We start from the raw sequence: 27,209 nt of genomic DNA, 5'->3' as shown, positions 1-27,209 counted from the left end.
TGTCCACAGGTGATTTCATATTGGTTCTTTATCCAGTAGCAGCAATAGAAGTGCAGTTCAGGTGGCCAGAGCATTTGATCTAATAACATAGCAGCACGAATCGCTCTTAGAGGCATATGAGATTCCTGTGGGCGTTTTGGGAGCAGAAAGAAGGAAACATTAACTTCATTCTGCTGTATTTTTGGAAGCGACTCGCGCGCAAAGGGTGGAGTGTTTCTGGTCCTGCGCTCTTTTCGGGTATTTTGGTGCTGTCGCCTATGAGTTTTTCACTTGAGATATTCTTCAGGAGAGCACCGTTGTTGGATCTGCAGGTGTACGGACACAATTCGACTTTTACTGATTGCTGATCAACTGCATTGATTTAGGTAAGGTTTAGGTAATTGCTATAGGCTACTTCTGTGAGTCTCCCATTTACCTGTCAGTTCACGCTAATAATATTCATTTCATTAAATTATGTGGTAATTCACATTATTTACTCAAACAATTAAAAAAATGTACTTGAATTTCTGCAATTTTTAAAGGCCTATACCTATGAACATTGGATACAAGGGTTCTTGGTGATGCTGTCAAATTGTCTGTACACCCTGGTTGATGTAATTATTCGCTTGATTGCTACTTTTAGTTGCCCCTAGCCATCTGAACAGGAACAATTTTGTTTTGTGTATCTTGGATTTATACCCAAACTCATAACAGCCTTGCCTCTGTCTTAGACCCTCATCAGTTGGTTTGCCAGGAGGAATAGTTGCCACCAACATCATTATATTTCATTATGGCATGGAAACACATTTAGGTGGGTGAAACTGTGGATGCAGTATGATCATGATGGATGCTTGGTACAGTAGGATCATGATGGATGCTTGGTACAGTATGATCATGATGGATGCTTGGTACAGTATGTGTTCAATGTAGCATAATGTACTTCCATGTTGACTGATGATTACGAAGGGAAATTAACTTTAACTTAAGATCCCACGCTTCACACAGTCAGCATCTTTTACCTCTACAGGCATCCCTGTGAACTAAAGGCTTGGCTGCTCAAAACATTCACATGGAACATAGTCAATATGATTTGTGGATTGCCAGGCCAGGTGAAATTCCAGACAAACAGGTCTGTGTTTATGTGACATTAACATAATTGTTAACTGGCTAGCTGTAATTTGTGACTGTTCACTCCTCCCCTTAAAGTGGGGTTTTCACTGGTGAAGCCTCCTGAAAGATATGGGCCATTGTGGGGTCATTACACTAATTAGGTGCCTTTTGAGTAATGTAATTTGGTGAAAAAATATACTTTTTATTTAACCTAATTTTAATAAACAGCAATTGTTCAACTTAATAAAAAAATAAGTTAAGTAAAAAAAAAATACTATAGTAATTGCCTATTAAAGATGCAATATGCAGAAATCACTCCGCCATTTCCTGGTTGCTGAAATTTGAATAGTTCACCGAATTTCAGTTTATGTGACAAAAAAAGCAGTTATTGTGTAGATAATCATGGTTCCATTTAAACCGCTGTGAAATATATTTTACATAAAAGTTACATATTGCAGCTTTAAGTGACAAATAAAGTAACAGCGTTGATCGTAACAAGGTTGAAGACTTCATGTTTAATGATCCATAAATCTCGTTGTGACCCGGGGAATGGAAGCTTGTTATGTACAACAGGGAGGAGCAATTGAACGCAAGCTTCACAAAATATTATAATTTGTAAAAACATTTCTAGCCTGTCTATCTTTTATTCCACCTGGACAAAAGGAACACCTACGTGAGAATGCTATTCATTGACTACAACTCAGCGTTCAACACCATAGTGCCCTCAAAGCTCATCACTAAGCTATGTATCCTGGGACAAAACACCTCCCTCTGCAACTGGATCCTGGAAGAGACCTAGCTGCGTGGTGCTAGAATAACAACCTATCCCTCAACATAATCAAGACATAGGAGATMATAGTGGACTACAGGAAAAGGAGGACCGAGCACGCCGCCATTCTCATCGACGGGGCTGTAGTGGAGCAGGTTGAGAGCTTTAAGTTCCTCGGTGTCCACATCACCAACAAACTAGAATGGTCCAAACACACCAAGACAGTTGTGAAGAGGGCACAACAAAACCTATTCCCCCTCAGGAGACTGAAAAGTTTTGGCATGAGTCCTCAGATCCTCAGCTGAGGATCCAAGGTTCTACAGCTGCAACATCGAGAGCATCCTGACTGGTTGCATCACTGCCTGGTACGGCAACTGCTTGGCCTACGACCGCAAGGCACTCTACACCAGGCGGTGTCAGAGGAAGGCCCTACAAATTGTCAAAGACCCCAGCAACCCCAGTCATACACTGTTCACTCTGCTACCGCATGGCAAGCGGTACCGGAGCGCCAAGTCTAGCGCCCCGCCCCCCGGCCAACCCCACTTTTACGCTGCTGCTACTCTCTGTTTATCATCTATGCCTAGTCACTTTAACTATACCTACATGTACATATTACCTCAATTAGCCCGACTAACCGGTGCATGCAAAATGTGCCAGGCTTTACTCCAACTTAAATGTCCCACTTAAGGAGGGCATGTTCATCCTTCTGTACGTTGTGTGGTAAAGTTTGGTTACTATTTTTGTGAAGTTCCCTACAAATGTGTTAGTTATTCGTTTGCCTGTTTAGCCACTCTAACTGATTGTAAGTAAGATGACGAGCACGAATGAAGGCTGTTAAGCCGGGGTTCGAGTTCACAACCTTGCCCACAGTCATGCGGTTTCACCATATCTTTGAATAATATTCATTTTTATTTATTTACATTTTTTTATTTCACCTTTATTTAACTAGGTTAGCTAGTTGAGAACAAGTTCTCATTTACACATGCGACCTGGCCAAGATAAAGCAAAACAGACCGACACAAACAACATCACAGAGTGAAACATGGAATAAACAAGCGTACAGTCAATAACACAATAGAAAAAAAATTCTATATACAGTGTGTGCAAATGGCATGAGGAGGTAAGGCAATAAATAGGTCATAGTAGCGAAGTAATTACAATTTAGCAAATTAGCACTGGAGTGATAGATGACCAGATGGTGATGTGCAAGTAGAAAAACTGGTGTGCAAAAGAGCAGAAAAGTAAATAAAAACAATATGGGGATGAGGTAGGTAGATTGGGTGGGCTATTTACAGATGGGCTATGTACAGCTGCAGCGATCGGTTAGCTGCTCAGATAMCTGATGTTTAAAGTTAGTGAGGGAAATATACGTCTCCAGCTTCAGCGTTTTTTGCAATTCGTTCCAATCATTGGCAGTTGGGAACTGGAAGGAAAGGCGGCCAAAGTAGGTGTTGGCTTTGGGGATGACCAGTGAGATATACCTGCTGGAGCGCATGCTACGAGTGGGTGTTGTTATCGTGACCAGTGAGCTGAGATAAGGTAGAGCTTTACCTAGCATAGACTTATAGATGACCTGGAGCCAGTGGGTCTGGCGCCGAATATGTAGCGAGGGCCAGCCGACTAGAGCATACTTGTCGCAGTGGTGGGTGGTTTAAGGAGCTTTGGTGACAAAACGGATGGCAATGTGATAGACTGCATCCAGTTTGCTGAGTAGAGTATTGGAAGCTATTTTGTAAATGACATCGCTGAAGTCGAGGATCGGTAGGATAGTCAGTTTTACGAGGGTATGTTTGGTGGTGTGAGTGAAGGAGGCATGGTTGTAAAATAGGAAGCCGATTCTAGATTTAATTTTGGATTGTAGATGTTTAATATGAGTCTGGAAGGAGAGTTTTCAGTCTAGCCAGACACCTAGGTATTTGTAGTTGTCCACATATTCTAAGTCAGAACCGTCCAGAGTAGTGATGCTGGGCGGGTGCGGGCAGCGAATGGTTGAAAAGCATGCATTTGGTTTTACTAGTGTTTAAGAGCATTTGGAGGCCACGGAAGGAGTGTTGTATGGCATTGAAGCTCATTTGGAGGTTAGTTAACACAGTGTCCAAAGAAGGGCCAGATGTATACAGAATGGTGTCGTCTGCATAGAGGTGGATCAGGGAATCACCCGCAGCAAGAGCGACATCGTTGATATATACAGAGAAAAGAGTCGGCCCGAGAATTGAACCCTTTGGTACCCCATAGAGACTGCCAGAGGTCCGGATAACAGGCCCTCCGATTTGACACACTGAACTCTGTCTGAGAAGTAGTTGGTGAACCAGGCGAGGCAGTCATTTGAGAAGCCAAGGCTGTTGAGTCTGCCGATAAGAATGCGGTGATTGACAGAGTCGAAAGCCTAGGCCAGGTCGATGAAGACGGCTGCACAGTACTGTCTTTTATCGATGGCGGTTATGATATCGTTTAGTACCTTGAGCGTGGCTGAGGTGTACCCGTGACCAGCTCAAAAACCGGATTGCACAGCGGAAAAGGTACAGATTCGAAATTGTCAGTGATCTGTTTATTAACTTGGCTTTCAAAGACTTTAGAAATGCAGGGCAGGATGGATATAGGTCTATAACAGTTTGGGTCTAGAGTGTCACCCCCTTTGAAGAGGGGGATGACCGCGGCAGCTTTCCAATCTTTAGGGATCTCAGACGATACGAAAGAGGTTGAACACACTGGTAATAGGGGTTGCAACAATGGTGGCGGATAATTTTAGAAAGAGAGGGTCCAGATTGTCTAGCCCAGCTGATTTGTACGGGTCCAGGTTTTGGAGCTCTTTCAGAACATCTGCTATCTGGATTAGGGTGAAGGAGAAGCTGGGGTGGCTTGGGCAAGTAGCTGCGGGGGGTGCAGAGCTGTTGGCCGGGGTAGGGGTAGCCAGGAGGAAAGCATGGCCAGCCGTAGAGAAATGCTTATTGAAATTCTTGATTATCGTAGATTTATCGGTGGTGACAGTGTTACCTAGCCTCAGTGCAGTGGGCAGCTGGGAGGAGGTGTTCTCATTCTCCATGGACTTTACAGTGTCCCAAAACTTTTTGGAGTTAGAGCTACAGGATGCAAATTTCTGCTTGAAAAAGCTAGCCTTTGCTTTCCTGACTGACTGCGTGTATTGGTTCCTGACTTCCCTGAAAAGTTGCAAAACGCGGGGACTATTTGATGCTAATGCAGTCCGCCACAGGATGTTTTTGTGCTGGTCAAGGGCAGTCAAGTCTGGAGTGAACCAAGGGCTATATCTGTTCTTAGTTCTATTTTTTTTGAAAGGGGCATGCTTATTTAAGGAAATTACTTTTAAAGAACGACCAGGCATCCTCGACTGACGGGATGAGGTCAATATCCTTCCAGGATACCCGGGCCAGGTCGATTAGAAAGGCCTGCTCGCAGAAGTGTTTTAGGGAGCGTTTGACAGTGATGAGGGGTGGTAGTTTGACCGCAGACCCATAGCGGATGCAGGCAATGAGGCAGTGATCGCTGAGATCCTAAATGAAAACAGCAAAGGTGTATATGGAGGGCAAGTTGGTCAGGATAATATCTATGAGGGTGCCCATGTTTATAGATTTAGGGTTGTACCTGTACCTTCATGAGTGTTGTCTTGTATGTCTTTGGCTGGGTGCATGCTCAGGCAGCCCTGGATCGAACCAGCTTGTGCGACCACTATCGCCCGCTGTGTACAAGCTCTCTCAAGAGGAGTGTGGGACTGAGTTTGACTTTCCTCTCCTGGGTGCCTGTACCTTGGCGGAGTCTGAATTGCAGGATACGGGGTTGGATCTGGGCTCGTGGTTCAATCCCATTGAGCTATCCTCCCAGCATGGTGGTATAGAGCTGTCTGATATCGCGTCTCCTTCGGTGTACTGGGCCCAGGGGGTGGCGGCCCGGTCCCTGAACACAGTCACAATGCTGCAGGTTTACCACACTGAGCTGTTAGCTGACCTGGCCACYATTCTGTGGAGCCCCACGCAGAGCTCCTAGATGAGATTCGTGTTACGGCTGATTCCGTCTCTTGCATGTCCCGTTGCATCGTCTCAGAGCTCGGGAGAAGCATGGGGGCTGACTTTGGTTCACTTTGTTACAGGTGCCGGAGAGAGACAGGCTGTTGTAGCCGATTTCTCCTACGGGGTTGTTTGGCTCGGCCCTGGAGTCTGTGCAGTCAGAGGCCCAGGATGGTTGGTACAGCCAGTATTTCCTGGTTCCCAAAAGTTCCCAAAAGGGACTTTGCGTCCCATTTTAGACCTTGTGCCCTAAACAAGCAGATCAGGGTCTAGATATTCAGAATGCTCATGTACAGCCGGTTGTTACAATCAGTGCGCCCGGGTGATTGGTTCCCCTCCATCAACCTGATGTACATGTACTTTCATGTGGCCATATATCCCTCTCACAGAAAGTTGTGGAGGCGGTTTTGGCACCTATGAAGTGTCTGGGGCTCAGGATAATGGACTACCTGGCCGAGTCGAGGGAGCAGGTGGTGTTACACACATCCATGCTGGTTTCCCATGTTAAGTCTCTGTTTGACTCCATCTCAGTGGAGTGCGTTCCCAACATGGGTGCAGCTCTGCTATCCAGGGTGGGGCCTGCTCTCGGGAGTGGAGGTTGCACCCCTAAGTGGTCTCCTAGATATGGGAAATGTTTGGCAAGGCCGACGTAGATCTTTACACATCGCGAGAAATGCACAATGCCGGCTGTTTTTCTTGATAAGGGACCTGAGTGCTGCGTTGGGAATGGATGCCCTCGTGCACCAGTGGCCTCAGACCCTTCTTTACGCATTTCCCCCTGTGGAACTGATTCAGTCCATGCTGGGGAGGGTACTTCGAAAGGGCTTGTCCTTGATCCGTGCGGCTCTCTGTCTCTCATCTTATAGTTGGGGACCTGTGGCAACTCCCGTTGCACAGGGAACTGTTGACCCAGGAGCACGGGCAGGTCTGGCACCCGCAGCCGGAGATTTGGAATCTGTGGGCTTGGCCCCTGAAAGGTCCAATCTGATTGTAATGGGTCTACTGAAGTGGCGGGCATTTGAGTTTTGGTGCCAAAGTAAAGTAATTGTTCCTTTTCAGAGCTCTCTGGTGGACATTTTAATGTTCCTACAGGGGGTTTTCGAGCAGGGTCATTCATTTTCCACCCTGGAGGTGTATATGGCAGATATTTCAGTGGGAATTGATGGTGCCACTTCAGGGGCTCATCCCCTGGAGGTGTGTTTTTTAAAAGTTGTGTGCCGTCTCAGGCCAGTTTCTAAACCTTTTGTGCCCATTTGGGATCTGGCTTTGGTTTTGAATGTGCTGTTTGAGGCCCCCTTTGAACTAATGGAGTCGGTGGATCTGAAGATCCTCTCCTACAAGACCGCTTTGCTTATGACTTTGGCTTCAGCTAAACGCATTAGAGATCTCTACGCGTTATCTGTTCACTCGTCCTGTATAAAGTTCGCCCATGGCGACTCTAAGGTGACATTGTGTCCTAATACGGTCTTCACCCCTAAGGTCATGACTATGTCCTACAGGTCTCTAGCTTTTGAGATTTTCCCCTTTTTGTCTCCTCCTCCTTCAGAGGAGCAGCGGAGGTTACATTCACTGTGTCCGGTACAAGCATTACGCGTTTACATTGAGCAGACCAGGGGTGTCTGTTTGTGTGATCAACTTCTTGACTGTTTTGCTAATTCTGCTTGTGGTAGAGCGCTTTTTTAAGCAGCGTCTCTCCCACTGGCATATGGCAGAAAAAGGCAGGAATGACCTAATGGTGTACACGCCCACTTCAGCAGGATTCTGGCAGCGTCTTGGGCATTGTTTTTTTTTTTTCATTTTTTTTTTTCACATTTATTTCACCAGGTAGACTGCGAACTGGCCAAGATAAAGCATAGCAGTGTGAACAGACAACAACACAGAGTTACACATGGAGTAAACAATAAACAAGTCAATAACACAGTAGGGAAAAAATGAGTCTATATACATTGTGTGCAAAAGGCATGAGGAGGTAGGCAATAAATAGGCCATAGGAGCGAATAATTACAATTTAGCAGATTAACACTGGAGTGATAAATCATCAGATGATCATGTGCAAGTAGAGATACTGGTGTGCAAAAGAGCAGAAAAGTAAATAAATAAAAACAGTAWGGGGATGAGGTAGGTAAATTGGGTGGGCTGTTTACAGATGGACTATGTACAGCTGCAGCGATCGGTTAGCTGCTCAGATAGCAGATGTTTAAAGTTGGTGAGGGAAATAAAAGTCTCCAACTTCAGCGATTTTTGCAATTCGTTTAAAGGGTTGCCTGTAGGATATATTTGTGCTGCTGCGATTTGGGCATCACCACACACTTTTGTGATGTTTTATCAGCTTGGATGTCACTGGACCCAGTGTAGCCCACAGTGTGCTTACGGCTGGGGCAGGACAGGGTCGTTAGGCAGTGCGTAGATTGCGCAATACCCGGGTACCGCAGGTTTTCCTGTCAGGTTCGAACTCTGGGTGGTGTGTCATTTCATTCGGTGTCCGCTGGGGTCGGCATGGGGCGTGATTTCATAGACTGAAAGGGAACGTACAGTAATGATTATAACTACTGCTCGGCTGAATGAGCAAACCAAGTTACAACACCTGTTCAGCCCTGCACCGCCAGCTCGGTGAAGACTGGTACTGAATTGAAGGAATTAATCCGTGCCTCGGGTTTATCACCTGTGGAAGGTAGGGCTTCCGGTGAGGGCTTTACCATGATGGTGAAAACTTGGATAAATGAGGATGCGCAGAGGCACATGTCAAAAAGCTGAATTTTGGCACTTTAGCAAGTCTTTATTCATGTTAAAAATAACATGTATTGAATTTTTAATGTGATCTATATTAAAGGGAACTTCATGTAATATAACAGGCTTTTAAAGTGCAATATTTGTGCACAATTTCTACTTGAAATATCAAAGGGACACAAGGCACTCATTTCCAAAATTAAATCTAGAATGGGTTTACTATTTCGCAACKAAGCKTCCTTCACTCATGCTGCCAAACATACCCTCATAAAACTGACTATCCTACCGATCCTTGACTTCAGCGATATCATTTACAAAATAGCCTCCAACACTCTACTCAGCAAACTGGATGTAGCCTATCACCGTGCCATCCGTTTTGCCACCAAAGCCCCATATACTACCCACCACTGCGACCTGTATGCTCTCGTTGGCTGGCCCTCACTACACATTAGTCGCCAAACCAACTGGATCCAGGTCATCTATAAGTCTATGCTAGGTAAAGCCCCGCCATATCTCAGCTCACTGGTCACCATAGCAAAGCACGCACTCCAGCAGGTATATTTCACTGGTCACCCCCAAAGCCAACACTTTGGCCACCTTTCCTTCCAGTTCTCTGCTGCCAATGACTGGAACGAATTACAAAAATTACTGAAGCTGGAGTCTTATATCTCCCTGTAACTTTAAGCATCAGCTGTCATAGCAGCTTACCGATCACTGTACCTGTAACACAGCCAATCTGTAAATAGCACACCAACTACCTCATCCCCATATTGTTACTTATCATCTTGCTCTTTTACACCCCAGTATCTCTATCACTCCAGTGTTAATGCTAAACTGTAATTATTTTGCCTCCATGGCCTATTTATTGCCTTACCTCCCTACTCTTCTACATTTGTACACACTGTACATAGATTTTTCTATTGTGTTATTGACTGTATGTTTGTTTATGTGTAACTCTGTGTTGTTGTTTTTGTCGCAGTGCTTTGCATTATTTTGGCCAGGTCGCAGTTGTAAATGAGAACTTGTTCTCAACTGGCGTACCTGGTTAAATAAGGGTGATTTAAAATTTTTTTTTGGTGGAACGACCATGTGGCTCAAGTTCAAGCCAGCATCTCAGGAATGTTTCACCTCTAATGTGCCCAAACCAAGCCATTCAGACAACTTGGATTGAACCTGTAATGTGCAGAATATGATTTGGTATTTTGAATGGGCGGGAAAAAGCTGGATGTGTTTCCCAGGACTCACGTGTTGCTTACAGCCCAAGCACCATTCTGATCCCGGCCCCCATACCCGCCACCCCATACCCGCCACCCCCACCCCCTGACTGCCAATTGTGCTGCACTGTACCAGTACCTCCATTGTTTTTGTTCTCTGCAACCTTCCATGTGCCTGCTGTCCCCCCCCCCCCCCCTCCCCCACTCTCGTTTTCAATTGTGTCTGTTTCCTGATGACTCTGCTGTTCTGGGTGTGCAGGGCCGTGGCACTACAAACAATCCGCAGACTGAAACGAATTTAGCTGCTCGCGACTTTGTGGAAACATTTTATTTGTTTGGCCATTCCTCTTGGTTTTTCAAAATGCTAACCATGCCTCTATATTATTTGTATGGTTTGAATAAGGACGTTTTCTCCTGAGCCCTTACTTAGTTCGTTATATGCTCTATTGCATAGGGCTTTTTCTCTGAATCACAAGGAGAAACATTAACTGGTATGCTGTTCTGCAGGAAGTTACACTCAGATACAATCTGGTGGAGTTTGTATGAGGAAAGCTTCACTGTTGCTTGTTTTCTTGTTTCTGATAGCTTTGTGGTTTTCTCAGTGTCTGTCTTTGCTGAGACGGATGCGTGTCACTGGATGACTGCCTCATGTTGAGTCCTTTTCACATCTAGTTTCAGTTCAATATAAATTCATAGACGGTCTGTCTGTCTGCCTCCTTTTAATAGCACAGTTCCTGTTCTCTGTAAGAGGTCTCCCAGTAAGAAAAATAACATTGAAAATACGTCTTTTAGAGGTGTATTTTCCAGATGTTGACATCACGTCCATTTCAAGCGCTCAATGAAAGGTTGGAAGATGTTTTTGCTGGACGTCGAAGAGACGTCTTGTGTCCGGACTGCACCCCTCCAAAAAAATATTGAATGCGCTGTTAGTAAATGCTTAGTGGGCAGTCATGATGTTTCACGGTCATGGCTGCCATCCCATTTCTGACACCAATGTAGCGGATGACAAATCCGGGTCATGGCGTGAAAGGCAAACACCCTACCAATTATAGATGTCTATATTTGGGCCAAATCAAGGTCAGACCGGACCAAATCTGAACCAATCAAGGCGGCTTTTTGGGGCCAAATTAAGGCTAGCACGGACTGGACCAAATCTGGTTCAGATTTTGTCCGGACCTGATCAAATCTGAACCAATCATAGATGTCTGTGTTGAGTCCAAATCAAGGCCAGACCGGACTAAATCTGAACCAATTATAGATGTCTATGTTTTGGGTTTGTGGATGTTGACATGAAGGCCGCCCCAGCCCAGGTCAAATCTAAGCCAATTATAGACGGACCAAAAATCAACGTCCGTGGATAATGCCTGATGGTAAATGCTTAYTAGGCTGCTCTGCTCAGTGTTTGTGTGACCATTGGGACCATTGCCTGAGATGGCTTTAGAGTTTGAATGGGCTGCGGAGACACATCATTGGAAAACAATTTTGAAAACTTGCATGTGATGAACATGATAAAGCAGTGGTAAACTTTCCTGTGTCTCCCTCAGTGGATCAGAAGGCTTAATGGCCCGTGTAGGGGATGTGGTAAGGTGGCCTGATTGCTGTGCGAAGTGGGGAGTCTGTCTGAATCTGCGTAGTGCTAACACCAGTAACATGATCCTCAGATGATGCTGTTGAGAGATAAGTGGAGCCAGTTCTTTCTGAAGCCACACCACTGACATAACCATGGCTAATGTACCTAGTAGTAACAACCGTAACAATAGCTGCTGTTGTTTTGACACTATTGCCACAGTTTTGATGACAAGATATAAAGAACATATTTGATCTAATAATTAAGTCCCTTTCATAACAGGTTCAATTAATGATTACATTGAAATCAATGAAATTCCAGAGCTAATTTATTAGAGAGATATATTAGCGTATARATTTAACCTGTCACTTTTTCCTTTTAAGTGTGAGGAACCTGCAGCTCATTCTTAGGCGATAATAGTAGTCTCACAACCTAGGAACGTCTCAGTCACTCATCTTCCTTCAACAACACCCCATTCTTTTAATATCGCATCTGTTATTGTCATCACCTTAGTGATGGCAGTTTTACTTGATCAAATCACTGTGTGTGGTTAGTGTGAGAATGTTATTCCACATCATTTAACATGGGGAGAGGCTTTCCATGGCATTCCTCTGTCTATTCAGTGGGTGTGTGACCGGGCAGGCAGCAGGACAGGTGTCCTATCAACCACATTCCTCCTCACGAAAAGGAGTGTGCTTGGAAACATTATAGGGCATAGCCATCAGCCAGACAAGAGCACTCACAAAAGCTATTGAAGTTCACAGAGCTAAATGGCCAGAAGCAAGAGATTTGTAAAGTGTGAATCATACACAGAGCATTCCGCTGCAACCACAACAGTGGATAGTGTGTGTTTCCTAAGGTTCAGGCCTGGGTATAACCTTGTTCTGCAATAACCAGGTGAAAGGTGAAGAGTGTGAGCTGAGTATGGTACATACATGTTCATATCCAGGCCTGGCATCTTCTCTGTGCCAGCCAGCAAGTCTTGTCTTCAAAGCGCATAATCAGAATAGAGCAACCCTGCCATAATTGTGGTTTAGCGACACACGCATGAAACCCAAGACTCACCCAAGGGTGTGTTAGAGTAATCTTACTATGCTTACCTATGCTAAACTGTAGATGATTTCACCGACCTGTTTTAGCAGGTCTCACACACACATTCACAATTACGTAGTTTGAAGTGACGGTTAACAAAGAAGAATGCACAGCGAGATGAGGCTAATTGACTTTAATCTGCTTGTCTGTTGAACACTGCTGGCAACATGCGTGTTTGAGCAGTGAGCAACAGTCTGGAACCCAACACCTGGATACGAGAGCTGTTCTACACTCTCCTCTGTGTTTCTCCTACCTTTACCCGAAGGGGCTGCTCTCTCAAAGACATGACAAGTGCCTGGGGGCTTTTTCATGTAGAGTATGACAGTTTGAACTCTCCATAGAGATCATTCTCCACTTGGAAACTGAATGCAGCCTTCAAGTCTGTCTGTGCAATTGATTTCAACAACCCAAATCAAAGTCATTATTGCTTCATTCACCTTTGATACTCTAGATTTCACAACTGAAACTCTGGATGATACTGCATATAAAGTGCTGTAAAGTAGACCATGGCAACATACGGTATACCATGATCAAATATTTATGGTATTTGGTAGACAGGTATAGCACAGCGGAAGTGAGAGTATTTGACTGGACCTACCAGTTTCTAGTTCTTCTGAACTGTGGTTACCTGATGAGTGGAGACATGTGAGCCAGATGGAATACCTCCTTACTAGAATTTATCCTCATTGTGTGGGTGTGTTTTATTGTGCTGCCATTGCTGCTTGGTAGCCAAAGCAACGAGTTGTCACCAGAATATAATCCACCACTGGGCTCAGTTTAAAAATACAAAAAATTATGCATTTGAAATGTGTACCTATACTATTAATTATAATGTGTTGTTTCATCGCTTAATTTTTTAAGCTCCATTTAACACCTGGTGCAAATGTATTATCATAGTGATCTGTTTGGTAACAACTGGAGAATTTCAGGCCAATAGCTCTCTTCCAATAGTAAGCAGCTATTACCCTTACACTGCCTGCCAATAAATAGCAAGCAGCTTTCCAGTGATAACAGTTGGTCCATAAATCATAAATTAGCGCTGTGCCTTGTTGATAATGGTTCCAGTTAAGTAGGAGACCTGCTGATCCTGGCCCATCCTGGCCCACGATCCTGGCCCACTAATTAAACAGCCCAGAGACTGAGAACGTTAGGGTGTCTGTCTGTCCCCAGGGATTACAGCAGGAACAACAACTGGCGCCCCGGCTGTTTCTCATGTCCACAGCAATTAACGGCTGTTAATGATGGTGAGCCTGGTAACCACGCTAATTGTCTGAATGTGCTAATGACTGGGTGGGTTTGTGCTGATTGTCCCAGACCCTTGTGGAATGTACAGACAGACGGCTGTAGATGGCTGAAATGGGCCAGTGTAGGGAGGGAGAGATGTCCCAGATCCTGACTGGGTTCACTGTTTGCTCTGTTTCTGTATGGATAGCTGTGGAACCAGCCTTGGGGCCTAACGATAGATGATCCCTTCAATTCTAACACTATGGTATATGGAACTAGACGGATCATATTTACAGGAAGATTTAAGACCAGTGAGAGCATGTCCAGTCACAGTGCATTCTCCACCAATGATCAGTTCTTATTCCAGATTCTTTGCCTATGACGATAAGATTAAGCCTGCGGCCATGTGGTGCACCAAGGTTCAGTTATTGATTTGACCAAGTATGTTTTGTCTCAAACTCTGACCTACATACACAGTAATGCTGCATAGTTACATAACAGGGGCTTGTGAAGACAGAATTGGGAAACATCAGCTTTTTGTTGTAGGATCTGTCAGCATTTTCTTCTTGGTCAAACATGTTTTGTCAGAAGTTCACAGATTTCAACAGAGACTCAAACCAGATAACGTCTTCATTTCTCAATACATATTTGCGAGACTGAGCATGCTTTCGTTTCTATATTTACTTTGATGTTCTGCAATAAGGCTGCTGTCAGATTTGTGAAGTTGAATTAATTGAGCCTACACTAAATATTCTTAATAATGACACTATTTCCCTTTCTGTTTCTCCATTTTCTGCCACAGTGCTTCCTCTTATTTTATGGTGTGTTGTGATTAGTTGTATGGTCGTGGTAGCACTTAACTAGGTATTAATAAGAGCATTGCTGTGTAGTTGAGGTGCCTCTCTACTAAAGCAGCAGCAGTGTGTGTGTGAGAGCGAGAAAGAGAAACTATGCTGCGCTGTGGTGGTGTCTGTGTGTCTGCCGGTTGGGCCGGAGTTTCCACCTCCTCGTCTCCTCTTCTCCTCACCACAGCATGAATTACCGAAGAGCAGGAGAGCTGTCAGTGTCTCAACACAAGCACATGTGCAAATGAAAAACACTACAGTCCACACTATGCATGAGAAGGGCAGAGTTATGGGGTTCAACTGTATACTGTACCCAGCTGACACATAGACTTTACTGTGAAACAGACACATCCTAGCAGCATCCTGTGCTATGATCCCAATTAAACTACGAGGGAAGAAAGTCCATGGTTAAAAATTAGAGTTACACTATATATACAAAAGTATGTGGACACCACTTCAAATTAGTATATTTGGCTATTTCAGCCACACCCGTTGCTGACGGGTGTATAAAATTGAGCACACTACAATGTAATCTCCATAGACAAACATTGGCAGTAGAATGGCTTTAGTGAAGAGCTCGTTGACTTTCAACGTGGCACCAACAAGTCAGTTCATCAAATTTCTGCCCTGCTAGAGCTGCCCCGGTCAACTGTAAGTGCTGTTATTGTGAAGTGAAACGTCAAGGAGCAACAACGGCTCAGCCACGAAGTGGTAGGCACAACAAGCTCACAGAACAAGACCGCCAAGTGCTGAAGTGCGTAGCGCTTAAACATCGTCTGTCCTCAGTTGCAACACTCACTACCGAGTTCCAAACTGTCTCTGGAAGCAACGTCAGCACAATAACTGTTCGTCGGGAGCTTCATGAAATGGGTTTCCATGGCCGAGCAAGCCTAAGATCACCATGTGCAATGCCAAGCGTCGGCTGGAGTGGCGCAAAGCTCGCCATCATTGGACTCAGGAGCAGTGGAAACATGTTCTCTGGATTGATGAATCACACTTCACCATCTGGCAGTCCGACAATCTGGGTTTGGCGGATGCCAGAAGAACGCTACCTGCCACAAAGCATAGTGCCAACTGTAAAGAGGAATAATGTTCTGGGGCTGTTTTTCATGGTTTGGTCTAGGCCACTTAGTTCCAGTGAATGGAAATCTTAACGCTACAGCATACAATGACATTCTAGACAATTCTGTGCTTCCAACTTTGTGGCAACAGTTTGGAGAAGTAACTTTCCTGTTTCAGCATGACAATGCCCCGTGCACAAAGCAAGGTCCATACAGAAATGGTTTGTTGAGATCCGTGTGGAAGAACTTGACTGGCCTGCACAGAGCCCTGACTTCAACTCCATTGAACACCTTTGAGATGTATTGGAACGCCGACTGCGAGCCAGGCCTCATCGCCCAACATCAGTGCCCGACTTCACTGATGCTCTTGTGGCTGAATGGAAGCAAGTCCCCGCAGCAATGTTCCAACATCTAATGGAAAGCCTTCCCAGAAGAGTGGAGGATGTTATAGCATCAAAGGGGGACCAACTCCATATTAATGCCCATGATTTTTGGAATGAGATGTTTGACTAGAAGGTGTCCACATACTTTTGGTCATGTGGTGTATGTGGATCTACTAAACAGAAATGTTTGAATGTTATTTTACTGTGGTATAATACAACTTTTTTGGGGTGGGGGGGTTCTTTTTCTCATTTGGACTTCATGAAACTGAGGGTTTGCAAGAACTTCAATGTTGCGGCAGGTAGCCTAGTGGTTAGAGCATTTGGCCAATAACCGAAAGGTTGCTAGATCAAATCCCTAAGCTGACAAGGTAAACATCTGTCGTTCTGCCTCTGAACAAGGCAGTTAACCCACTGTTTCTAGGCCGTCATTGTAAATAAGAATTTGTTCTTAATTGACTTGCCTAGTTAACTAAAGGTTAAATATTTAAAACAATTCTAGTCATGTGTCGTTGGTTTTCAGATTCCTCCCATTTCTTTTATATCAAGAGGATCTAATCAAGTAGAAGGAGATAAAAGGCAGACGTTGCAGGTGACCGCAGTTCTAACGTATTTACCTTATATAGTCAAAAAAAGCATGACTGATTACAGAATCTCTCTCGCTCTCTCTCTCTTTACAGGGTTTGAGCAGGCAGTGGGTGGCGACCTCTGGTCACGTGATGGCGCTGACAGTAAACCTGATTGGTCCGACTCCATGGGGCTTTAGAATATACGGAGGAAGAGACTTCAAGAAGGCGATAACAGTTTCCAAGGTAATTGCTAATGACCTTACTGCTCAGTCACACCATATCCTCTGTAAAGGAAAACATGCAATGCCTACTCAACTTCCTCAGTCTCTGCTGTACTTCTCTGCTCCTCTCATTGTTTCTCAATTGGCTGCCTTCTACCTGTTTCCTTAACAACTGTATCCAGTCAGATTGGAGTAAAAGCTACATCAGGAGGAAACCAGTTATTACAGTTAGGGTTGAGTGGTGTGCCGTGAGTGTCGAACCAGTGTGTGTGTGCACATGTGTTTGTGCACATGTTGTTTTACAATTCTTGATTTTCTAAGCTTGTGAGGATACAACAGGAAGATTGAGCTGTAGAAGGCAAGACATTAGCAGAGTTCTACTCCGTAAACAGACTCAGGATATCCAGGGCAGACTGCTCCCTGCCACAGCCACTCTGAAACCCAGGGAGACTGCTCCCTGCCACAGCCACTCTGAAACCCAGGGAGACTGCCCCCGCCACAGCCACTCTGAAACCCAGGGAGACTGCCCCCGCCACAGCCACAGACAAAAATAGCTGTTTTCTTGTGATGATGGGCATTCCTTCTCATTCACTCCCTCTACCATATAGCCAACAACACCAGCATGCAGGGAACACTGGGAACTGTGTCTCAAATATCAAACAGTCTCATAGAAGAAACAGGGGTCCATTCTGTGCGGGAGACCTCATCAGTGAAAGTGGTTGTAAAACCCACTTGGAGAAGCAGCATGTTTCCCTCCCCCTCCCTCCTCCTCTCTGGTTAAGCAGCTATGGCTTTGGACTGTCTGAAGTGGTTGCATCTTGGCACTGAAACAACATGGATGCCACCGCTTTTCCCGTTCTGTTGGCCTGAAAAGAGAGCTTCCCCCTGTTTCTGCAGGGCATAGCCTCCTGTAAAAATCTGCACCCTTAGTGTATGTGAAGTGAGGCGTGCCCTGATCAGAAAAGGCACGCATCATTGTGGGTTGCCAGAGCAACGCTTAATTGCCACTTGAGTAGACCCACAGACATGACACCTCTGCCATCTTGCTTCGCAAAAGGGACAAACACCTTGTTGCCTGGCATTCTCTCCGCAATCTGCCATGTTTCTGTTGGAGATGTATGAAGGAGACCTCTTCATCTTCACTGATTGTGTGTCTTTTTAATTTTCCTCTTTCTGTTTTTAATTTTGGGCCAGCCTTGTTGATTCTGCTCTTAAAGGGTAGGTAGCATAAACATAACCATATGTAATATTTGGTTTTGCATTAGAATACATATCAAAAGTCCCAATGCAAAGTTATACCACACTATTCGATTTTTGAGTTAGTGCATAAAACTGATCAGTTTCAATAAAATGTTCAGCCAACTTACAAGCAAATACTGTTACCTCAGCTTGCAAGGTTGCTAGCCAACTCGTCTGCTAATGTTAGCCCTACTGGCCTGCTAATGCTATGTTAGCAACTGTCTGACTCACGCAGTGCCATCAACACCTAGCTTACAGCTACATTAAATTAAACCAAAGTTTTGGAAATACATAACGCCATCTAACCAAATAATATTACCGGTATATGCAATTATCTTAGCCAGCCAGCTAAAGTTAGTTGGCTAGGCTAGCTAGCAGGATAAAATAACTAACTCGCCAACCACCACGGTCTGCATAGCTAAGTAATAAGCCAGAGAACAACTAGTCTAGCATAGGCAGAAAGCCACAGAACACACACCACAACAAAAAAGCCAACGACATAAAGTAGAGAGAGTAGAAACTTACCGATTGACGGCTGAGTTAGCTACCAAAGTCAAAGAAGAGACAAGGAGAGGCCTTCAGAGGGAGAGTCAGCTAGCTAATCCAATAGCGATATAGTGAGGTACATCCACATTGAATTTACCCGGTTTATGTCCATCACTGCTGACACTTACGATCTACCGGTAGGTCGGTATAAAATAGAGGTTGCAGGTTTTGCGTTCACGCTTCGCACAGCACCTGGTTTGAGTCTCATTTCGAATCCTGCCTTCCACTGGCCTAGTGGTTAGAGCGTTGGGCCAGTAACCGAAAGGTTGCTGGATTGAATCCCTGAGCTGACAAGGTAGAAATCTGTTGTTCTGCCCCTGAGCAAGGCAGTTTAACCACTGTTCCCCGGGCGCCGAAGACATGGATGTTGATTAAGGCAGTCCCCCGCACCTGATTCAGAGGAAGACACATCATAAATGTGGAAGACATTTCAGTTGAAGGCAATCAATTGTACAACTGACTAGGTATCCCCCTTTCGCTTAAACTAAGCTATCGAGGTCCTCCAGGGTGAAATGAGCATCGCATACAGTAGACATGCACATGGTTCCCATTCTCCAATCTGCTTGCTTCAACTGGACAAACCATTCCAACTTCAAAGCTTGCTTCTCGTTTTTGGGCCACAAAGGATTGGGCCCGAAATTAGTCATGACCCTGTCCTTGTGGGTATTACTGCACTATCTACAAATGACGGAAAATGACTACAACACTGACTCGCTCATTCGATTACCACTACCAAACGCACAGGAGAAAAAGAGTTGCCGTTTTTCACATAAATTTATATGGTTTCTTTATCGTGGATGTACATAGTAGTTCACCAGTGCAAACACTTGGTTTGAAATGCATTTACATGCTAGCATGGCTAGTACCTAACATTAGCCAGCTGGAACTAGCTAGGTAGCACCGGTTCTCCATATGACGTTGAGAAATAGTGCATTGTGGGTAGTTTTCAATATCCAGAAATAAGTGAATAAATATGCAAAAATGCTAAAACATAACTGTTTGTAGTTATAGGTAACCAGATCGTGACTACAACTAAGTTGCTAAGTCTTTGACCACACTGTGTCAAATATAATGTTATTGGTCTCATACACGTGTTTAGTAGATGTTATTGTGGGTGTAGTGAAATGCTTGTTTTTTCAGCTCCAACAGTGCAGTAATATCTATCAATTTCACAACATATACCCAATACACACAAATCTAAGTAAAGGAATGAATTAAGAATATATAAATATATGGATGAGCAATGTCAGAGCGGCATAGACTAAGATACAGTAGAATATAATACAGTATATACATATGAGATGAGTAATGCAAAATATGTCAACATTATTAAAGTAACTAGTGTTTCATTTATTAAAGTGGCCAGTGAGTTCAAGTCTATGTATATAGGCAGCAGCCTCTAATGTGCTAGTGATGGCTATTTAACAGTCTGATGGCCTTGAGATAGAAGCTGTTTTTCAGTCTCTCGTTCACAGTTTTGATGCACCTGTACTGACCTCGCCTTCTGGATGATAGTGGGGTGAACAGGCAGTGGCTTGGGTGGTTGTTGTCCTTGATGATCTTTTTGGCCTTCCTGTGACATTGGGTGCTGTAGGTGTCCTGGAGGGCAGGTAGTTTGCCCCCAGTGATGTGTTGGGCAGACCGCACCACCCTCTAGAGAGCCCTGCGGTTGTGGGCAGTGCAGTTGCCATACCAGGTGGTGATACAGCCTGACAGGATGCTCTCAATTGTGCATCTGTAAAAGTTTGTGAGGGTTTTAGGTGCCAAGACAAATTTCTTCAGCCTCCTGAGGTTGAAGAGGCGCTGTTGCGCCTTCACCACACTTTCTGTGTGGGTGGACCATTTCAGTTTATCAGTGATGTGTACGCCAAGGAACTTGAAGCTTTCCACCTTTTCCACTGCGGTACCGTTGATATGGATAGCGGGTGCTCCCTCTACTGTTTCCTGAAGTCCACGATCAGCCCCTTTGTTTTGTTGATGTTGAGTGAGAGGTTATTTTCCTGGCACCATCCTTAACTCCTCTCTGTAGGATGTCTCGTCATTGTTGGTAATCAAGCCTACTACTGTTGTGTCATCTGCAAACTTGATTGAGTTGGAGGCGTGCGTGGCCACGCAGTCATGGGTGAAGAGTATTGAGGAGAGGAGTGCAGGAGGGTGCTGAGCACTCACCCTAGTGGGGCCCCAGTGTTGCTGATCAGCAAAGTGGAGGTGTTGTCTCCTACCTTCACCACAGGGTGGCCAGTCAGGAAGTCCAGGACCCAGTTGCACAGTGCGGGGTTCAGACCCAGGGCCTCGAGCTTAATGATGAGCTTGGAGGGTACTATGGTGTTGAAGGCTGAGCTATAGTCAATGAACAGCATTCGCACATAGGTATTCCTCTTGTCCAGATGGGATGGGGCAGTGTGCAGTGCGATGGCGATTGCATCGTCTGTGGATCTATTGGGGCGGTAGGCAAATTGAAGTGGGTCTAGGGTGACAGGTACGTTAGAGGTGATATGATCGTTGACTAGTCTCTCAAAGCACTTCATGATGATAGAAGTGAGTGCTATGGGGCGATAGTAATTCAGTTCAGTTACCTTTGCTTTCTTGGGTACAGGAACAATGGTGGCGATCTTGAAGCATGTGGGGACAGCAGACTGGGATAGGGAGAGATTTAATATGTCCGTAAACATACCAGCCAGCTGGTCTGCGCATGCTCTGAGGACGCAGATAGGGAATGCCGTCTGGGCTGGCAGCCCTGCGAGGGTATACACGCTTAAATGTCTTATTCACGTTGGCCATGGAGAAGGAGAGCTCACAGTCCTTGGTAGCGAGCCGCGTTGGTGGCACTGTGTTATCCTCAAAGCGGGCGAAGGTGTTTAGCTTGTCAGGAAGCATGACGTCGGTGTCCGCGATGTGGCTAGTTTTCCTTTTGTAGTCTGTGATTGTCTGTAGACCCTGCCACATACAGTACATCTCGTGTCTGAGACGTTGAATTATGTTGTTACATTGATGAGTAGAAACTCATGCTTCCTACCCTTTGCTTCCTACCCTTTCCTACCCTTCACAAGTGCTCAATTATCCTGATTTCAACTCCTAATTTGGGCTTTTGTGTTTGTATGGTTGAGTGTTTGTGTGTGCCTGAGAGAGACTGAGTGAGTGTTGCTGGTGTGTTTTTGTTCCATTAGGCTGGAATTCCCCCTAATGCAGGCAGTAGACTATTGGCATGTGGTGAGGTTGGAGGCAAAGGTCAGGCCAGAGTAGTCAACCGCACAGTCTCACTGATGACTTTTCCCTCAAGGTGTCATGAATCCTCACACTGTTGAGGTGTGCCATGTGCGTGAAGAGCTGTGGTGTCTGTTAATGTTTATTGCAACCAAAATGTAATGTAATCACCAGCTAGTGCCCTGTAAGAACTGATTGACACCTGGCAGGCAAACTGAGGAAAACAACCCACCTCTTCATCACAGCCACAGTCTCATGTTATTACAATCACGTCTTCACTGTTTTGTCATAATAATTGTTCATCATTGTATCTGTCAGCCCTTGACAAAAATTCCAACACTCGATATGCAGCATTTCGTTCAGGCTTGCTGGTTATTTACGCTGCTGATAGCATCATGTCTGCACCAAGTCCACAGGCCATAGAGAGAGTCTGACTGCATCTCTTACCTCTGGCCCACAGGTCAATGGGGGCAGCAAGGCCGAGTTGGCCGCCCTGCAGCCTGGTGATGTCATCCTGGAGATCAATGGAGAGAACACAGTGGACATGCTCAATGTGGAGGCCCAGAACAAGATCAAAAACTCCAAAACTCAGCTGCAGCTGCTGGTGGAGAGGTAGGGTTCACTACAGTGCACAGTTCAAATCAAATTGTATTGGTCACATACACATGGTTAGCAGATGTTATTGCGAGTGTAGCGAAATGCTTGTGCTTCTAGTTTCGATCCTAATGTACTGTATCTAAACTCAGCAAAAAAAGAAACGTCCTCTCTATCAACTGCGTTTATTTTCTGCAAACTTAACATGAGTAAATATTTGTATGAACATAACAAGATTCAACAACTGAGACACAAACTGAACAAGTTCCACAGACATGTGACTCACAGAAATTGAATAATGTGTCCCTGAACAAGGGGGGGACAAAATCAAAAGTAACAGTCCGTATCTGGTGTGGCCACCAGCTGCATTAAGTACTGCAGTGCATCTCCTCCTCATGAACTGCACCAGATTTGCCAGTTCTTGCTGTGAGATGTTACCCCACTCTTCCACCAAGGCACCTGCAAGTTCCTCCAGACATTTCTGGGGGAATGGCCCAGCCCTCACCCTCCGATCCAACAGGTCCCAGATGTGCTCAAAGGGATTGAGATCCGGGCTCTTCGCTGGCCATGGCAGAACACTGGACTCCTGTCTTGCAGGAAATCACGCACAGAACGAGCAGTATGGCTGGTGGCATTGTCATGCTGGAGGGTCATGTCAGGATGAGCCTGCAGGAAGGGAGGAGGATGTCTTCCCTGTAAAGCACAGCGTTGAGATTGCCTGCAATGACAACAAGCTCAGTCCGATGATGCTGTGACACACCGCCCCAGACCATGACGGACCCTCCACCTTCAAATCGATCCCGAGTACAGGCCTCGATGTAACACTAATTTCTTCAAACGTAAACGTGAATCCGACCATCACCCCTGGTGAGACAAAACCGTGACTCATCAGTGAAGAGCACTTTTTGCCAGTCCTGTCTGGTCCAGCGACGGTGGGTTTGTGCCCATAGGCGACGTTGTTGCCAGTGATGTCTGGTGAGGACCTGCCTTACAATAGAATTATAAGTCCTCAGTCCAGCCTCTCTCAGCCTATTGCTGACAGTCTGAGCACTGATGGAGAGATTGTGCGTTCCTGGAGTAACTCAGGCAGTTGTTGTTGCCATCCTGTACCTGTCCCGCAGGTGTGATGTTCGGATGTACCGATCCTGTGCAGGTGTTGTTACAAGTGGTCTGCCACTGCGAGGATGATCAGCTGTGCGTCCTGTCTCCCTGTAGCACTGTCTTAGGCGTCTCACAGTATGGACATTGCAATTTATTGCTCTGGCCACATCTGCAGTCCTCATGCCTCCTTGCAGCATGCCTAAGGCACTTCACGCAGATGAGCAGGGACCCTGGGCATCTTTCTTTTGGTGTTTTTCAGAGTCAGTAGAAAGGCCTCTTTAGTGTCCTAAGTTTTCATAACTGTGACATTATTTGCCTACCGTCTGTAAGCTGTTAGTGTCTTAACGACCGTTCCACAGGTTCATGTTCATTAATTGTTCATGGTTCATTGAACATGCATGGGAAACTGTGTTTTAACCCTTTACAATGAAGATCTGTGAAGTTATTTCGATTTTTACAAATAATCTTTGAAAGACAGGGTCCTGAAAAAGGGACGTTTTCTTTTTTTGCTGAGTTTATAAGCAAGTGCAAGCAAATGAGCTGCGATGAGGTAGGCCTATTCGTTCAGCACTTTCTAAATGGACACACACTTTACTCTTCTTTAAGTCACCATACAGAGAGAGACGCGGTTAGTCTACCATTTTAAGTATTCGACGCACAGACAGCACATTGCCCAAACCAAACAACCCTTGCAATATCAATTGGAATTGCAGGGGTCTATTACTGAACCTTTTGTAGAAAAAATATATTTGAATGGGAAGAGACTGTCACTGGCAAACATGGTTACAGACCAAAAACATTATATAGAATCCCCTCCTTGTGGAGAAAAGCATATGAGCTAATTATAATGCACAAAGTAAACAAAATAATCGAATGCATCATTCCAACATTGCCTAAAATTATTAATAAGATGCTCATTATATAGATCAATGGAGATGTACATACTATGGCATAAGGGAATGATAGCGGATGAGAGGCAAGCCATAATTTTGTTTAAGACATCAATGAGTGAGCTAAGAGGGACGTAGTCGATAGGCCTATGTCGATTTGTTCAGCACTTTTGAAATGTACAGCAACAGAATTCAGAACATGGGCTGTTCTTACACTATTCTCACTGTACACCAAGTCAGAACCATAGGATAATAACAGGGGCATATAAACAGGCAATGAAAGCTCTTATCCGATGATGACATTTCTCTAAAACAAGCTATAGGCTACATGTGCACCACCAAGTATGAACAGTAGGCTATGTTCTGAGGGGAGAGGGACCAAATTCTTAGGGTGAGACATGGGCTACTAACAGGTTACTACACAACATACTTAGTATTACTTTCTTGGCTACTGTATACATATCCTGGTATATTACATCATTTATGTAGCAGCTTGAACAGGAAAGTGGCGTGTTGGTCCTTCTTGTGGGTAAACTTTGTCATCAAAGTGTGGCATTCTGTCACYTTGGTATGAAGAGATTCGGGAGACAGACGCAGGAATGCGTAATAGGGTTTTCTATTTCACCCAAATTACGGCGTGCCGTCTAAAGGCACGGGGCGAAGACCAAACAAACACTATACAAAAACACAGGGTTGAAACCCAAACAAAAGAGTGGGGAGTTCCTCGAATAAATAACACGCGCACAATGATTTAACAGACGGGACGAGACCAGTAATCATCTGCGCAATCCACAATGGCATGAAAGCCACAACACACAGCACAGGTGCTCACACACAACAACAGACATCGTAACAATAATCAACAGCCCAATGGAAACCAAAGGACACACTTATACAAGTACTAATCAGTGGGAATATGGGACAGGTGTGCGTAATGAAAGTTCCGGAGGGATCCGTGACATATTCTCTGGATTTAGGGTGCTTTCAAGACAACTTGGAACTCTGGGGGGAAAAGTACGAGGTCGAATCATGACGTCAGTGATCTTCAGGTTGGAAAGTCGTAGCTCTAGAAAGAGGCCAGAGTTCCCGACTTGAATTCACTAGTTGGATGACTATTCAAAACATATTTTCCCAGTTGGAAATGTTTTCTTCTGTTCCCAGCTGTCTTGAATGCACTATCCACCGAATAGCAGGCAGGGGAAGAAAAAACTGTGATTGCTTTGCAATTCTTGCAGTTAGCCATTGATTCCTTCCAAACCACTCATTGTTGAACTTGTGATTTCCGACTTGTTGGAAAGGATTGTCAGTAGATTGCTGACATGATTCATGATGATGACTGCTTGTCTAGCTAGCTAGCTTGCTAGCTAAGATTTAGAAAGTATGATGTTGACATGATCAGTCCAATCAAAGCTACGGTAGATACTTGGATGTTGATTAAGGCAGCCCACGCACCTCTCTGATTCTTAGAATAGAATATGTGGACAACTACAAATACCTAGGTGTCTGGTTAGACTGTAAACTCTCCTTCCAGACTCACATCAAACATCTCCAATCCAAAGTTAAATCTAGAATTGGCTTCCTATTCCGCAACAAAGCATCCTTCACTCATGCTGCCAAACATACCCTTGTAAAACTGACCATCCTACCAATCCTCGACTTCGAGGAGGCTACAAAATAGCCTCCAAAACCTACTCAATAAATTGGATGCAGTCTATCACAGTGCCATCCGTTTTGTCACCAAAGCCCCATATACTACCCACCACTGCGACCTGTACACTCTCGTTGGCTGGCCCTCGCTTCATACTCGTCGCCAAACCCACTGGTTCCAGGTCATCTACAAGACCCTGCTAGGTAAAGTCCCCCCTTATCTCAGCTCGCTGGTCACCATAGCAACACCTACCTGTAGCACGCGCTCCAGCAGGTTTATCTCTCTGGTCACCCCCAAAACCAATTCTTCCTTTGGCCGCCTCTCCTTCCAGTTCTCTGCTGCCAATGACTGGAACGAACTACAAAAATCTCTGAAACTGGAAACACTTATCTCCCTCACTAGCTTTAAGCACCAGCTGTCAGAGCAGCTCATAGATTACTGCACCTGTACATAGCCCATCTATAATTTAGCCCAAACAACTACCTCTTTACCTACTGTATTTATTTATTTATTTTGCTCCTTTGCACCCCATTATTTCTGTCTCTACTTTGCGCTTTCTTCCACTGCAAACCAACCATTCCAGTGTTTTTAGTTTTTATTTTACTTGCTGTGTTGTATTTACTTCGCCACCATGGCCTTTTTATATTTTTATTTATTTATACATATATTTGTTTGCCTTCACCTCCCTTATCTCACCTCACTTGCTCACATTGTATATAGACTTTTTTTTTTTTTCACTGTATCATTGACTATACGTTTGTTTTACTCCATGTGTAACTATGTGTTGTTGTATGTGTCGAACTGCTTTGCTTTATCTTGGCCAGGTCGCAATTGTAAATGAGAACGTGTTCTCAATTTGCCTACCTGGTTAAATAAAGGTTAAATAAAAAAATAAAAAAAATTCAGAGGGGTTGTGTTAAATGCGGAAGACACATTTCAGTTTAATGCATTCATGAAGTTATCCAACAATATGTGCTCTGTCATGTCTATTTCAAGTCTTCTCACTCATTGATTGAGACAGGTCCCAGTTGTACAACTGACTAGGTATCCCCATTTTCCTTTCCCTTATAACGTAATTTTATCTGTGGGTGGCCAATGACCTAGAGCCTTCTTGGACGGACACTTCTAATGTAAATCTATGGCCGCACCCAAGGGACCTAGAACTGCCAAGCTCTCCCTGTAGAATCTGTGGTGATGTAGTGTCCACATG

At 44.7% G+C, this 27,209-nt stretch overlaps 1 protein-coding gene across 4 annotated transcripts in view; it reads left to right on the top strand.

Annotated features, from left to right (window-relative positions):
- Positions 1-27,209, top strand: part of LOC111974595 (PDZ and LIM domain protein 2) — a 55,516-nt gene continuing 28,307 nt past the window's right edge. For all 4 annotated transcript variants that reach the window (XM_024002445.2, XM_024002444.1, XM_024002443.2 and 1 more), the window contains exons 1-3: positions 1-365; positions 16,668-16,799; positions 22,227-22,378. In XM_024002445.2, coding sequence (XP_023858213.1) covers positions 16,707-16,799; positions 22,227-22,378 — 245 coding nt within the window. In that variant the 5' untranslated portion in view covers positions 1-365; positions 16,668-16,706. The remainder of the gene's footprint in view (positions 366-16,667; positions 16,800-22,226; positions 22,379-27,209) is intronic.

Source organism: Salvelinus sp. IW2-2015, linkage group LG15 (genome assembly GCF_002910315.2).
Source record: "Salvelinus sp. IW2-2015 linkage group LG15, ASM291031v2, whole genome shotgun sequence".
NCBI classification, from domain to species: Eukaryota; Metazoa; Chordata; class Actinopteri; order Salmoniformes; family Salmonidae; genus Salvelinus; species Salvelinus sp. IW2-2015.
This window is presented reverse-complemented; position numbering and strand designations above follow the sequence as displayed.